The sequence below is a fragment of the Myotis nattereri genome, assembly GCF_964212035.1.
Source record: "Myotis nattereri genome assembly, chromosome: 13".
Taxonomy (NCBI): domain Eukaryota; kingdom Metazoa; phylum Chordata; class Mammalia; order Chiroptera; family Vespertilionidae; genus Myotis; species Myotis nattereri.
This window is the reverse complement of record NC_138088.1, coordinates 35,393,496-35,410,199: the sequence shown is the minus strand read 5'-3', so window position 1 is coordinate 35,410,199 and position 16,704 is coordinate 35,393,496. Positions and strand designations below refer to the sequence as shown.

The 16,704-nt window shown below is 37.8% G+C and overlaps 1 protein-coding gene across 1 annotated transcript in view; it reads left to right on the top strand.

Moving 5' to 3' along the window:
- Positions 1-5,758, top strand: part of PANK1 (pantothenate kinase 1) — a gene marked incomplete at its 5' end in the record, with an annotated part of 50,041 nt that extends 44,283 nt beyond the window's left edge. The window contains 2 exons of the mRNA XM_081104308.1: positions 402-527; positions 4,255-5,758. Coding sequence (XP_080960434.1) covers positions 402-527; positions 4,255-4,314 — 186 coding nt within the window. The 3' untranslated portion in view covers positions 4,315-5,758. The remainder of the gene's footprint in view (positions 1-401; positions 528-4,254) is intronic.
- Positions 5,759-16,704: the final 10,946 nt, after the last annotated feature.

The window sequence follows — 16,704 nt, the reverse complement described above, 5'->3', positions numbered from 1 at the left end:
TTTTACGTATGAGTTGCTTATAATAATATTTTATGGTCAGAAATTTGGAGGATTGAAGGAATGCAATAGCAAATTTAGCTGAAATTGAGCACCAGTTACAATTTTATATATGAGTGTTGGCAGCTGGGTTTCATATCAGACTTAAGCCAACCTAACATGACGGCAAATTAGCCCAATGTCAGTCTCTGCCTAGTCCAAGCAAAATCTCACCATCTTGTTCTTGTGGATTCTCCTTTGAGGTCTGCTCAAAGTCATCTTGGAAATGCTGGAATAATTCCATTTTTAATAAAAATGTATTCTGTGAGGTTCTGGGATCACAGTGATGTATGGAACATTAGGTTTTTGCTAAATCCTATTTATGTCATGGTTCAACTGTGTGTTTTTTCTTTTCCCCCCCTCAGAATATCGACAGAGTTGTGTTTGTTGGGAATTTTCTCAGAATCAATATGGTTTCCATGAAGCTGCTAGCGTATGCCATGGATTTTTGGTCCAAGGGACAGCTGAAAGCTCTGTTTTTGGAACATGAGGTAGGTTGAGCTTGCATGGGCTTCATTATACGATGTGAAAGTTTTTTGGTTTACATAGCATGAGTGGGTCCCTTCGTTTGTATTTATGCAGAGGATAATGAAGAACAATATACAAAATGGAAGTTCTCTTATCCAACAATCAGGACTGGTAGTTGTTTAATAAAAATAAAAATCAGTTAAAATGCATAGTCATTTAAAAAATATCTCCCTACTTTAACCATTTTAAGAGAAATGCATACATGTTCCTTTGTGCACCAATTTTTTTATGTCAGACCAAGGCCTATTTTTGAGCATGAGTTCTGCTGATTGGAGCTCTGTAATTATCCTGTTCTTTTATATTATGCACCTTTGATGTCTGGTTTGTTTCTTTAAAGTGGATCAAGAAGTTAAAGACACTTATAAAGCAATTTGGTTGTAGAATTGTAGATTTTCCCCTCCATCTTTCATATGTGACACCCACCTAAATAGCAATGTTTGTGACTAGCTTTTTTGACCTTTGTTTTGTTTTGGTTCCAGTTTTGTTAAGATATAATTGACATATATCACCGTATAAGTTTTATCTATAAAGCATAAAGATTTGATATATGTATAATTGCAAAATATTACCAGTTTAGTTATCATTCATCACCACACATTTTTAAAGATTATTTTAACTTGTGATGAGAAATTTTAAGAATTACTCATTTAGTGCCCAGCCAGCATGGCTCAGTGGTTGAGCATGGACCTATGAACCAGTAGGTCACAGTTAGATTACCAGTTGGGGCACAGCCTGGGTTGCGGGCTTGATCCCCAGTGTGGTGTGCAGGAGGCAGCCAATCAATGATTCTCATCATTGATGTTTATCTTTCTCTCCCTCTCCCTTCCTCTCTGAAATAAATAAAAATATATTTTAAAAAAGAAAAAAGATTTACTCACTTAGCACCTTTCAGTATTAACTGCCTTTTTCCAGTCATTTTCAACAATTTAACTAGATTTTTATAGAAGTGACCATTTTATACTCCTTTTATTATTTGCGTTTGTGTATAGTTAAATTAGATTATTACACCAACAATCAAACTGTCATAAACAAATTTGTGGGAAAAACACAACGGACTTTTGGTAAGTAAATAGCCAGCTGGTGAGAAAACAAGTCTTTGGCCAGTGAGAGTAGCTTCATGGCCTTGAGCGGTTGGTGTACCAGGACATAAGCAGCCTGTTTACAGAGGAAACGAAGAGCCGCAGTTAATTCAGAGCCCCTTACATCAAGTTTCTACACTAGTACAAACCAGAGATTTCTGAGAGTGAGTGAGGGGCACTCCTCTCTTGCTACAGCACTGAAGTTCAGTACTTTAAAGAGCAACTATTTATCACAGGAGGTACCTAAGTCCAAGGGAATATTGCAGAAAAAATACTGAGAACTGGTATAAATTTCGCTCGCTGAACTGAATTATTTATTTGAAAAATTTGCTGATGCATTTGTAAGTTCTTTAGAGCTGAGCCCATAGTTTGCTTCTATTAAAGCATAAAACAGCCCTAGCCAGCTTGGCTCAGTGGATAGAGCATCAGCCTGCGAACTGAAGGGTTCCAGGTTCGATTCCAGCCGAGGGCATATGCCTGGGTTTCGGGCTTGATCCCCAGTAGGGGGTGTGCAGGAGGCAGCTGATCAATGATTCTCTCTCATCATTGATGTTTCTATCTCTTTCTCCTCCCTTCCTCTCTGAAATCAATAAAGAAATATATATATTTTTAAAAAAGAGCATAAAACAAAAGGAACTTAAATACTAAATAGTTAAGGCCCAATGGTTGAAATTAATGCTATAGGAAGCCCCCTCCCCAGCCCCCCCCTTAAAATGTTTTTTATCCCCCTCTTTTTTTTAAAAAAAGCACACTTAAGGTATGAAGTGATATAACTTTGGAGGGGGCGGTGAGGGTGATGGGAATGGAGTCCCAGAATTTTCCCTTTCCCTTTCCCAGGATAGAGCAGCTCCCTTTAAAACAAAAAAACAAACAAAAAAAAATTTTTTTTAATTGATTTCAGAGAAGAAGGTAGAGGGAGAGAGAGATAGAAACATCAATAATGAGAATCATTGATCGGCTGACTCCTGCACGCCCCCTACTGGGGATCAAGCCTGCAAACTCAGGCATGTACCCTTGATCAGAATTGAACATGGGACCCTTCAGTCCGCAGGCCAACGCTCCATCCACTGAGCAAAACTAGGTAGGGTGAGCAGCTCCCTTTTTTATCTGCTTATATATTGATTTCCACATAGATTTTGTCTGAAAAAGAAAAAATCACCTCAGCTTTAAAAATAATTAAAAATGAAAACCACTGTTCTAGTCCAGCTAGTGTTGCCATATTTGTCCATTAAAAATACAGGACGCAGTTATTTTATCCAGCATTTATCTGGCAACCCTGAGTGCAGGTTCTCTTGGACTAAAGCAGAAAACAAACCTGGAAGCCACCAGGGATTAAAAGCCATCTATCTACAAAGCCACACTGGTGGTCAGCTAGGGAACACGAGCCAACGTTTTGGGGAAATCCACTCGTCTGCGTAAAAATGCATGTCACTCTGTACAACCCTCGGCCTCTGTGCACGATGGCTTTGGTTTGTTACTGGGGATCACGCATAACGCAAGCCTCTAGAGCCAATGAAACTGGGATGATTTTATAACCCCGTTTAGGTATCGGAAAATTCTCTACATTCTTAAGTTCACTCTGGCTTAGGCAGGCCTTCCTATGGAGAGAGGACTTTTGGGGGAGCACCGCCTGGTGGGGGGGCTTTCCTGCCCTGCCTTACGTGGCGCCACTCACAGTCGCGCAGTTTGTGTTAGCGAGCTTTTCCTAAGAGAAAGCAGGCTAGCGGAGCAGTGAAGACCACAGCCTCTGCGTGACGGGGACACCTTAGCCAGCGACTACCTCTCCATCTCTGTTCGCTCTTGTGAAGTGGGGTGTAATGGTGCGTCTCCTAAAGTTACTGTGCAGATTAAAGGACTACGTCCATGCAAAGTGCTTAGAACAACGAGCGAGCCCTCAATAAGCGTTAGCTGGCGACCGGCAGCAGAGGCAAAGATCCTGCCGTGCACACAGCGTTCTGGCATTTTGGCCCGTGCTTCTGCAGTAGCTGATGAGTCAGGCATACACCAGAGGAGTGGGAGTCGCCTGCCTTTTGGAAATCAGTTTCTCTAAAAGTTTCCGTTTTTCCGTTTCTGTCATTTTCACAGAAACATGGGGCTTTTTTTTTTTTTTTTTTTACACAGATGAGCAAAGTGAAACTGGGCTGATGTAGCTGCCTTTCCAAGATCTACTGAGGGAAGCAGTGGGATCTTACAGCTTTGAAGTCAGATAGATTTGAGGGTGAGCCCAGGCACATGTCATGTGATCCTGCTAGGGTTATTTACTTGATTACCTTCCATTTCTCATCTGTGAAATGGGGGTAATCATAAAAATGTTGGCATGGCAAGAATGAAAAGTGAAATACTAACAATACACAGCCCTCTGTAACACACACTGCGTGCCATTTTTCTAAACATTTTACATCAACTTATTTAATATGTATAATAAGCCAATATCCAATACATTTTATTATTAGTAATTATTATTATTTACTTCACCATGTTTCATAGCAGAGTTAAGGTTTTAAATTTCTCTTACAACGTTAGGGGGCAGCAATCCTAAGATTATTAACAACAATAGGTATTTGTGGCTAAGTTCAGAGGTAATCATACTGCTTTCCCATTGTTTTTGTAGGGTTACTTTGGAGCTGTTGGGGCACTGTTGGAACTATTCAAAGTGACTGATGACCAGTAGAGAGGAGCCCTAGGTGATGGAACAGCCTTACATGAGAACAGAGACCTGGGAACCGCTGCTGGAGGAGGTGAAAGCCGCCGTGAGACGAAAGCCAAGCCATCCACGGAAGACACACCTGCTGGATTTGTAAATAATTTAAAATCCTTCTAGCTGATCTTTTACTCTTGGGTTTTGAGTTTATGATTCAAAATGGGGAATACAAGAGTTTTTTCTGTATACTGTATTTTTAAGAAGAAGAAAAAAACAAAACACCATTTTGTGCAGTGTGGCCAAACCTACCAATTTTATGCATTAACCTTTGTAAAGTTATATTATGTTTAAAAGAAGGACCTGAAATGTAAGTGTTGTTTATACTTCTTCTGGGGTTTACTGATCAGTGTGGTAATTTTGAGTTCGTTTAGTAATTACTCTAGGAGATTTTACCTTTACTTATATTTTTCATGACGTTTCATGATTTGCTGTTTGGTTTCAAATGAAACTACCAATCTGGCATGTTTTACTGTGAACACTATTTTGTTTGTCTGTTTGCCTTTTATTGTCTTGTTTTTCTCTGTTTGAATGTCTTATGGAAAAAGAGTCTTTGCCCCTGTTTCTGTCCTCAGATGACTCCCCCTCCCCATCAGACCTTCCTGTGCTGTATTTGTTCATATTAATCAAGGTGCTGTCCAACTCAATACAAAGTTAAACACGAGACTAAAGCTCTCAAAAGTGCCCTCGCAGGGGATACTCTGAAAGTGTAAATGAATTCAAGGAGTCTGGCAAAAGTTGAAAATTATGCAATTTTGTCATACACAGTGTCTTGTCGGATTTATTTTATGTTAGGTTATATTAAATGGAAATATTCTATGACGAAATGTCCTCAGCCATGCACAAAGTACCAATGGCAGCAAATCCTTGTGCAGGACATTAAAATGTTTAGGACAGCGTCTCCCAGTAGATGAACTATTCACATTGTGAGGGTTAAAGAGAAGTCGCGTTTGAGGTGTCAGGTAGTAATATCTTTTTTTTTTGGTACATGTATATACCTAGGAACTTTGTAGCAAGTCATCTTAAATAATAAGGAAGCTTTTCATTTGGAGACTTTTCAACTAAAAACTATTTCAATCTCCGTTTCTAAAATTAAAAAAATTATGATACTGATCTCTATGTATAGTTTTTCTTTTTAAAAGACATCATTGGGACTGATGGGTAACTTTCAAATCTGAATCTTGGGTGATCATTGAAATCCATGAGATCTAATGAGTTAGAACGAATTCATTTTTGGAATTGAGCATTTTGTTGAAGGGGATTTGGTAAGGGCTGGACATTGCTCCATGACGAATCTTTCCTTCTCTGCATTCTGAGCAGCGTCTTTAATTTCCATATCGTCAATTCTTGAAGAAGTTGATGTTAATTGAAATACTCACCTGTCTGGTTGAAATAAAGCCCGTTTCTGTTGTGATGTTTTTATTTTTAGTGTATCTGTTATTTTCATTTCCTGACCTTTATGTTCATATTATCTGCTTCTGTACCATAAAATGAATGTGCTGTGTTTTTTGCTGCTCTACATTTCATAATTTGAAGCTGCCACACAAGTGTGGTAAAAGTCCAAAACACTGTGTCTTCCATTGAAGCTGTAGCTCTATGCAGGAATTATACTTTATAAAAAAAGTTTTCTTATATATAATTAACTCCTTATTCCCCAAATATCACTACTATATTTTGGTAAGTCCAAAAGAGTTTCAGGATTCAGTCATAAATACATTTGATTAACTTCCACCTGGCTTTTAGAAATTTAAACAGCTAAGATGTCCTTGAAAGAGACAAGTGTAAGAAAACTACATATCTCCTATGATAGTGCCTTTTTTGATCTTTTCTACCATTCCTACTCTCATCTGTCAGGGAATAGCACACCTTGGATCATGGTTCTGCAAAAGAAATTGGGGCAAGTTGGTGTGACTAAATAATTTTGTTTTCAATTACCTGGAATCACTTGATCTTCCTTACAAATGTTTAAAACATTGGTTTAGCTGAGGAAATAAGTTCATTCTGTTCTACAAATATCAGTTCAATGTTGGCTACGGATAGCCAGCTTCTTTGATACAATGAGGGGCTTGGAGCCTGGGGGTTTTCCCCCTTACTTGAATGATAGGAACTTTCCTTTGGCTCGACGTCAGGAAGAATGAAGAATTTTTAGCTTGAACTATATGATCAGGGGGTCCAGAGCATGGTTTTCTGATTGCGAGACAGCTTCAGTTTGGACCCAGCTCAGCCATTAACTAGCTCTGCAGGCAAGTCACTAAGCCTCACTAAACCCTCGTTTCCTCCCTCATAAAACGGGGGCAAATGGTAGTTCTTACCTCCATATTTAAAGAGATTAGCACAAGGGCTGACACATAATAAAAGCTTCGTTAATTTTAGCCATACTGAAAAGCAAATAGATGTTTTAAACTAATGCATTAAATCGGGGATTTTTTTTTTTTAGCCTGCTGGAATGTGGGGAGCCCATTTTATCAGAGATATGGCACAGGCCTCCCCATGTTAGTACAGGTCTACAGCCCTCATTCACAATTCCAAAACCCACGCTCTTCACATTTATCTCTCACTTGAGAGAAAAGGTTACTTGAGCATTATTTATCACACTTTGTAGGACCCTTCACATGTCTTGTTGCAAAGCTATTCATGTATTTGATTACACGGTTCTGCCCCAGACACTACTAGGAATGTTAAGTAGTGAACAATTCTGAATTTTGGGATATATCTGGTCCCAGTATTTTGAGATAAAAGGATTGTGGAAAGAGAGCTGTATACTTCAGCTTATGTAGTATGCTGAGTCCCTTTGTTGGGAACTGTGGTTACAGGTAATTTATACTTGGACATCATCCAGTCAGTCACACAAGGAATATTAAGAAGTTACTCTGTGCCAGGAAGGAAATGAGGCTAGGATTCAGCCCCTGCTGTCCGGCAGGTTGAGGACAGAAGTCTTAGCCAACTCCTGCAATAAAGCATCTCAGGTATAATGCATTTGTTCACAAGTATTTGCAGCAGTGAACAAAACAAGGATCCATCCCACAATGCTTACCTTCCTAGAAGGGAAGACATACATTGATAATTATATAATAATATAGTAGCTCACTATTAGAGAGAAAGTAAGGTAGGGTAAGGGTCTGGGTGGGGAGGCGGTGTAATTCTGTTTAGGAAATGAGAAGTGGAGAAACTGCTTAGAGTGAACAAAGACAACATCTCTTAGGTGACATTTGAGTAGAGTCGAATGGAGTAGGGAGCACGCCATGTAAACACCCGGCGGGAAATATTTTACTCCAGGCAAATGAGAATGGAGGTTGGGAGGGACTGCAAGGAGGCCGGGGTGCCTGGAGCAAAGAGTGGGAAGTGCAGTTTTAGGCACAGCCCAGGGAGAGGTCCTACCTGAAGTCCTAAGTGAGCGGGGAAGGCTGCACAAGAGATTGGTAACTTCTGGAGGCGGGGTGGGGGCTAGACAAGTTCTCAGTCTTAACCAACAAGGAGAGTCCATGCGGTGGACCACGTCCGGAGGGCTTAACGAGCAGAGAGGAGGCTGAGAAGCATTGGGAGAAGAATCAGCCTATAGGCCCTAGCTTATTCAGGAACTAGACACTCCACCTGGAGCTAGTTAGAGAGAAACCCAGATACCTGGGAGAGAGGAAACCAAACAGATTAAGGAAGGTCTCATATTCCATGCTGAAGATTTTGGTCTCTTCTGTAGTCATTGTGGAGCCACCAAACAGTTCCAAGTAAAGTGAAACTGGAATGAATCTGGCTTCAGAGTGATAACCGAGCAACATGTCCCGTGGAGGTCAGTAAGTAAACCAGTCAATGTGCTGTTGAATACATAGCACCGCTCCGATCTCGTGTTTACTTTTTTCCCCTGTTGTGCCAAATCTGCTGAGGGCCACGGTTCTCTGTAACTTAGATGGTTATATAAACTCTTGAGAATTTTCCCGAAGGACAAAGGCTACTAATAGCTACAACTCGACTGTGTTTCTATTCAGTGAGGAGAAAGGTTTCAGCACCAGTGATCACCATACACTCCATACTCGCAAGAACTGCTTGGGAGGAAGGCACTTGTCCTCCAGGTGATCAGAAAATGACCTCAAATGTGTGAGGAAGATTGAATTAGTGCACATTTTCCATGGGATTTACCAGGTGCTCATTCTTTCACTCTTTATATATTTAAGTTTGACCTAATGCCTATGAGCTGAGATGCATTGGGTAACATGTAGGATCCAGTTAGTTGTAAGACAGCGAGGTCCCTGCTTTCATTGGGCTTATACTCTCGTGAGGGAGATGCACTTTAAGCACATAAACCAATAAATTAACATCAAAATAAAAGAGAGTGATAAAAGCTATGAAGAAACAAAACAGGGTGATGTGATAGGAAGAAGTAGGACTTCCTTAGATGGACATGAGCTACAAATAGGGATAAGTTATGGCTTCAACTTTTGAGGAATAATAGTCAAGTTCATCTTGCTTTCATTATCACCATGAGAATGAAAGATGTTTGGGGGAAACAGTTTGATAACTAATTTATTTTCTTTTTATTTTACTTAGACTATTTAGTTGCATATATCTTTAAATTTATACATGAAATAATATATTACTTAGTAACGCACCTTTTTCACTACTCGTTTTATGAAACAATATTATTTGAACTGTTCACTGGAATCTTTATAGTCAATGCCTTTGTCATGATCAGAGTCATTTAGTATCCAGAGTACACTACGTTTGACATATAGCACTTTTGAATCCATGTCTGATTCTGACACTGGACTCTTTTTAACCAAGACACAAGCACCCACTCTCATATTGAGCTTAATTATTTGTTTCATTTTCCAAAAGGTGTATGTTGGTGATGCCACAGTATAACTATTTATGTGGAGCCTTTTTTTTAAAAAGGTTAGTTTATGAGTATTCATCACTTGCAATACAAAAATAAAAGAAAATTTGTATTAAAACTCTTCGCCTCTTTTTATACTCTATAAACACAAAACATTCCAAAATGGAATTATGTTTCAGTTAATGTCACCAAAAAATTCTCAACCAGTCCTCAGTGAGAATTCATCTTTTAAAAAAAAGTTTAGTTTTTTAAAAAAATATTTTTATTGATTTTAGAGAGGGGAAGGGATAGGAAGAGAGATAGAAACATCAATAATGAGAGAGAATCACTGATCGGCTGCCTCCTGCACGCCCCCTACTGGGGACCAAGCCCGCAACCAAGGCATGTGCCCTTGACCAGAACCTGGGACCCTTTAGTCTGCAGGCTGACACTCTCTCCACTGAATCAAACTGGGTAGGGCAAAAGTTTAGTATTTAAAAAAAAATTCAACAGCTTTTACATGCATAGAATCTATAGTTCCACATGAAAAATAGCAGTATCCATGTTTTCTTTTACTATTTTGAGCATAGGATCTTCCCAGAGGAAGGGTAATATGATGAGAGACAATTTTTTTGAGCACTTGCATGTCTAAAAATTTCTAAAAATATTTTTATTCCACATGCATACTGATTGATTGTTCAGCAAGGTATAGAATTTTAGAATAGATATTTTTCTTCAGAATTCTGAAGGCATAGCCCTATTATTACCAAGTTCCTACATACAGAGATCAGGAGCCGGAATGCTATGAGAAAACCTGATAGCATTCTGGCTCCTAATCTCTGCATTGAACGATTATTTTTCCTCTTCTTTCCTGGAAGCTTTTAGAAACATTTCAACTTTCTGTTTCAGCTCCAACATGTATTTTCAACACTGCCTTATTAACAACTATGTCAAATGTTGATCAATCCAGGTCTCTATATTTTACATTTTGGCAGTTATTGCAAATTGCCCTCCCAAAAAGTATGAGTATACACACTGTAAACATTAATAATTCCTTTTTTCCTACTTATTCGCCCACATCAGGTATTGTCAATCTTTTTATTTTTGTCAATCTTACAGGTAAAAACTAGCTTATTTTAATATAAATATAATGTCTTCAAGATCTTCCTATTCCTGAGGCTTTGGTTTAATAATGGCTATTAAAATGAATTTGTTGAGTCAAAACAGAAGCCATCTTGCAGTTTTTGGGAAGGCATTGAAATTGAGAGAATTAGCAAAAGCTCTATAATCTGCTTTGGTTGAGGCCTGTTTTTCAAGTTATCTGTGTCACCTTGGGTTCAGTTTCCTAACCTCTGAAAGCCTCAGCTAGCTCATCTGTAAAATTGGGATAAAATCAGTTCTTCCCTTATATGATTATGAGGATTAAATGATAACGTAAAGAGCTGAGAACTGTGCCTGGCCTTGGTGCTTAGTAAAACTCAGTGATAAGCAAGCCCCAGAGGGAGCACCATTCATATCTGCCTCTGCCTCCAGGAGTTATGAATGTGACCTGCACATTGTCTTTCTTTTTTTGGTCTTTTGCAAATGCTAATGTGTAACTATTTTCTCTTGATGCAAGGGCTGCAGTTATAAAAATGTGTTTGTTAGATACATTTAATTTTCAAAATGTCCTATGTATTAAGCTATTTTATTCTCATAGTATCCTAATGAACTAGGTTAACAGGTGGTATTATTTCTACAGTTGAGGAACCTAAGGCAGACGAAGCCAAAGCAACTTCTTTAGGTTAAGAGTAAATAGGTAGCAGGTCGTGGATAAAAATTTAGGTTTTAAAAGTTAAAAAGTGCCAAACTACCATTTTATTCCAGGTGAACTAACTTGGTATAATATATTCTAATAAGTAAATAAGGATGAATTATAATTAATATATCAGTTGTTCATAGATAACCTTCATTTCTAAAATGTCTAATGTGCAAAATAGTTAAAATATTTTACTTACAAGTGTAGCGGAATTAATATTAGGAGTAGTACATTCATTCTGCAGCATAATAAACTAAGCTTCCATTACATTTGTATTATAAAAAAGGCAAATCCACCTAAGTTGTACTGTTGTTTAATAGCAGGGATGGATCCTTAAAAATAGGCATCTCGGAGTCTTTTATAAAACTTTCTGAAAATTACCTCATAAAAATTTAGATACGAATATATTAGCAACAAAGGAGAAGGAGAAGGAATATATTAGCAAATCTGGAGATACTACTTCTTTTTAAGTCTAGAGAATATAATAACACAGCCCTAAATTACATGAAGTAAAAAGGAATAGAATTGAAGTGAAGAATAGAAAATTCAATAACAAGTAGAGATTGCAGCACTCCTTTTTCCATAGTGGGTAAAATATCAACAAGGAAGCCCTGGCAGGTTTGGCTCAGCGGATAGAGCATTGGCCTGTGAACTGAACGGTCCTGGGTTTGATTCTGGCCAAGGGCACATACCCGGGTTGCGGGCTCGATCCTCAGTAGGGGACATGCTGGAGGCAGCTGATCAGTGATTCTTCTCTCTCATCATTGATGTTTCTCTCTCTCTCTCTCTCTCTCTCTCTCTCTCTCTCTCTCTCTCTCTCTCCTTCCTCTCTGAAATCAATAAAGAAATATATAAAAAAAAGTCAACATGGAAATATGAGACTTGAACAGTACTATAAACAAACTAGACCTAACAGACCATCTATAAAACATTTCACCCAGCAGCAGACTGTGCCTTCTTGAATGCATATGGAGTATTCTCCAGGACAGAAAATAGGCCATAAAAAACCCTCAATGAATGTAAAAGGATTGAAATCATACAAGTTATGTTCTATGTTGACAATGGAATTCAATTAGATAGCCATGACAAAAGAAATTTGGGAAATTCACAATTCTGTAAAAAATTAGACAGTATACGCTTAAATTATCAGTGTGTCAAAGAAGAAATCACAAAGAAAATTAGAAAATATTTTGGGATGAATGAAAATGATCACACAACAAGCCAAAACTTTATTGGATGCAGCTAAAGCAGTGCTTTAGGGGAAAATTTATAGCTGTAAATATTATTTAGCCATAAAAAGTAATGAAGCACTAATACTGATGACAACATGGATGAACCTTGAAAATATGCTAAGTGGAAGAAACCAGTCACAAAAGACTACATATTGTATGATTTCATTTATATAAAATGTCTAGATTAGGCATATCTAATAGAGACAGAAAATTGATTAATGGTTTTCTAGGGCTGGGAGTTTGGGAGAAATGAAGAGTTACTGCTAATAGGTGTGAGGTTTCTTTTTTGGGTGATTAAAAAATGTTCTAAAATTGACTGAGATGGTTGTACAACTGGATTAGAAATCATTGAGATATATACTTTAAATAAATTAAATAGTATGTGAATTATATTTCAATAAAGCTGATTTTCAAAAGCATGTTAATTTGAAGATTGAAAAATTTCTTTGAATATAGTGCAAAAGTGAAATTATGAATGTTAATCGGATGTTCTTTTTTTTTTTTTTTTTAAACCTAACTGGTGTCACTTTCAATTTTGTAAAATATTCTCCTTGTTGTTTTTGCTTTTCCTCCTTCTTTCCCTGTACTTTCCATGAATACTCATATTTTCAGACAAAACCTCCACGTACAGTTAGTCAAATTTGTGTGGCCCCAAATTGATGTGGTTACAGGAGGGGCACTGATTTAATGGCAGCCCCAATTGTCTACGTTTTCTTTCTTTTGTTTTTTTTAAACACATGGATTTCTTTTTTAATTTTGGCAGTTATAGCTTAAGAATAATTTTAAATTTTCCTTTAGGTTATAAAGCCACTAGGAAAAAACGGACTTGTTTAATATTAGACTTTTCTTCTCTCTTCCTCCCCTTCACTCAGTTCATGAAATTTGCTTCTATTTTAACCAGGATCGGCATCTGAAGAATTCATGCCATCCGGCTGCCATGACGTGGCTAATGAATTGTGTCTATTTTAGCATGTTCCATTAGTGAGGCAGGTGGTCCATGTCGTCTTGTGTATCTTTAAGAGATACTTCAATTTTAAAATAATGGTTTTCCATTAACTACTTAAATTGATTTACCTGACAAAGCTCTTTTTTTCCATAGTATGTTCTCAGACTATGTTTTCTAGCATTTACATTGTGTGTGCGTGTATACCTGGAGTGTTGACAAACAGATCCAAAGTTAATCCTGCAAATAATGGATTTAGGGAGTTTATATTAAAACTACAATTTAGGCAGAATATATTTGTAAATTTAATACTGGAATCATCTGTCATATGTCACTTTATTTTAAATAGAGGCCAAGAATGTTTTTAGTATTAAGCTCCATAAGTGTGTGGGTTGAAATTAGGCAAGTTAAATGCAATTGTGAGTTTTAAACAGGAACATTTTAAGCATTCTTCTTTGGGGTTTGATTACTATTTGTATTGGATTTATAAATTTCAAAATGAGCAATCACTCTTGTCCGTCTGTTCATGGGCCAGCATCAACACTGAGTGTATCAGGTAATTATTTAGGCAATGTTTAGACAGGCCAAATGAAACGGAGGAGGGAGGCAATTATCTGGAGAGCCTACCCACACAACGTCCAGCAATTGCAGAGAAAATGGTTTGGTTGAGTTTTGTTAGCTCTACCCTGAACATTTAGCTAATCCCACAGTTCTTCCCATACTTTAGCCTGTGCTTCTACAGTTCATGTCTGACCTCAGCTGTTGTGGCCGTCACGGCTGTGGACATTAATTAATCATGAGGACTGTCTCAGCAAAATCAAGCTGTCTGGATGCCTGACCATTAGAGAGCTTGGTCTTAGAGAACCTTAAGAAACATTTCATCTGTTTTATTGGCCACAGAGAAGGACATTACCAAGATATAACTTCACTCAGATATAAGAAATTTACCTTTATAAAAGGTTATGGGACACTAAGATTTGTTTTAAAAAGAAATAACTAAACTCTGCCTAGTTTTTGTATGCCAAGCAATTCTAAATACACTGGCATGCAAATATTAAGATGTAGAGATTTCTTAATTCATCATATGTTAATTATTGATGAACTAATACTCATGTTTTAATGTAACTTATACTCATTGATCCAGTGCTGCAAAAGAGATCTTGGACACAATAACAGAGCTATATTCCAATTCCGGAGGCATTAATTTTGATCACTCAAGTGGTAGGTTGCAAAACTATGCTAAAGGGCTTGCCCAAAGCAAGGTTACCAAGTATGCGAAGGGCAAAATACATTTTAAAATCTAATTTTTAAATTTCTAAATAAATACTGACTCACTATTTAGGGATTATCAACTAGGAAGGTGCCAAATTACTAGCTTACTTTGCACTCTCACAGTTCTGACCTGGCACTGGATGAAGAGAGAGAGCTTGGAGCAGACATGGCCTTTGACATTCTTCCAAACCTGCACTTCTGTGATCCTAATGGTTAGGCATGGAGCCTGCCACATGGGAATAAAGGGTGTTTACACAAAAAAGAATTCATAACAATGACAGATTATGATGTTATGTGCTTGGTACTCCATGTACCTAACCTCCTTTATTTAAAAAAACAAATATATATAAAACAAGCAAAGAATAAACAAAATTCTGATTGGCTAAACCTCTATTTGGTTAAAACAATATATATTTCATTTTGTTCAGGAAAAAATACTGGTCTACAAAACATTGATTTGTCACTGTGAAGACCCATGCCAAAATTATTTTTGAAAAATGGAACAATTATTGATTTCTATATCAATTTTCTCTATTATGATTTGAGATAAATATTTTCTATTTTACTCAATAACTTACATTTCTTAGTTCTGATGTTACTTTTGAAATTTTATACTTATGAAACTAGTTTATCTTGATTTTTTTTTTACTAGTCTTTCAATTATTAAAGTTTGGGAGAGATATATAGAAATTATGGTATTTGGCTTTCAGTCTTACTGGATTTAAAATTTTTAGTGGTGATGCAATGTTTAATTTCAGCAAGTAAACCTCTTTTCAATAGCTAATTAATTTTTTAAATGACCTATCCTTTTGCTTGATTATAATTTGTTATTAAGAGCTTATCTTCTAAATCCATTGTCCTCTTTGAAGATAGTTAAAAAGGAATTTTTTATTGTTATTTTTTTTGTTTCTGTTCAATTTCCTTGTCCCTAAAAATGATGTAGGTCAAAGATAGTTTTTAAAAAAATGTTTTTATTGATTTGAAAAAGAGAAAGAGAGGAGAGAGAGAGAGAGAGAGAGAGAGAGAGAGAAAGAGAGGGAGAGGAAGGGAGAGGGAGAGATACATCACTTCGATGAGAGAGAATCATTGATTAGCCGTCTCCTGCACACCGCCTACTGGGGATCAAGCCTGAAATGCAGGTATGCGCCCTGACTGGGAATCTCACTGGTGACCTCTTGGTGCGTGGAGTAACACTCAATCAACTGAACCAACCCAGTCAGTTTTCTTTTTTAAATAGAATCCTATGTTCTCAATAACTTAGCCCAGCACAATTGCTTAAGTAATCATAGCATTTCAGATGTCAGATGGCTTTTATTGAAGAAAATGCTCATAATACAGGTATCTTTAAAAAAAATTTTTTCAAAATTATTTTTTAATCATATTTGACATATACTATTATATTCATTTCAGGTGTACAATATGGTGATTTGACAAGTATATCCCTTATGAAAGGTAATATAGAGTATCTAAAAGTATGGTGTAGGCCAACATGCCTCAGAATAAGTTTTATTAAAATACCTACTTGGGGACCCATGTTAAAAATAAGGTGAGCCCCCCAATTCAGGAGTCCTGGTAGAACACAAAACATACTTGGGAGCCAGGCAGCAAGGCATCTTTACTTCCACGCAGAAGGGTGCGCACACATGGCCTGGAAGTGTGTGCACATGGAGCAGGCGGTCTGCTCGGCTTTATAATCTCTGAAACTCATGACCTGTCCTTTGCTCTTGATTGGAGCTCAGACGCACAGTCTTTCACGATTGGCTAAATCAAAGGGAGGGGCTGGCCTTTGCCGTTTCAAGATGGCGGCCCCCAGGGGAGCTGCAAGCCATGTGGTCAATATGGCGGCTGCCAAGTCACACAGTCCAAAATGGCGGCTGTCTAAACTGTTCTTTGACAGAAAAGATGATTTGTTTATTCTCACACCCAGACCTTCAGAATCAGAATCTCTGGGAGTGGGATCGCAGAATGCATTACACACACACACACACACACACATTGATTTCAGAGAGAGGAAGGAAGAGGGAGAGAGAGAAACATCAATGATGAAAGAGAATCATTGATTGGCTGCCTCCTTTACGCCCCCTACTGGGGACTGAGCCCACAACCTGGTCATGTGCCCTGACCAGGAATCGAACCAGTGACCTCCTGGTTCATAGGTCAATGCTCAACCACTGAGCCACACTGCCAGGCCCAGAATGCATCTAAAAATATATCTCGGGTTCCAAAGTCCCCTGTCCCTTAAACCAGTCCTGGAGAAGTCAGCTGGGATTTCAGCAGAGCCAGAAACAAGGCCAGTGTCCAGAGCTTCAATTCC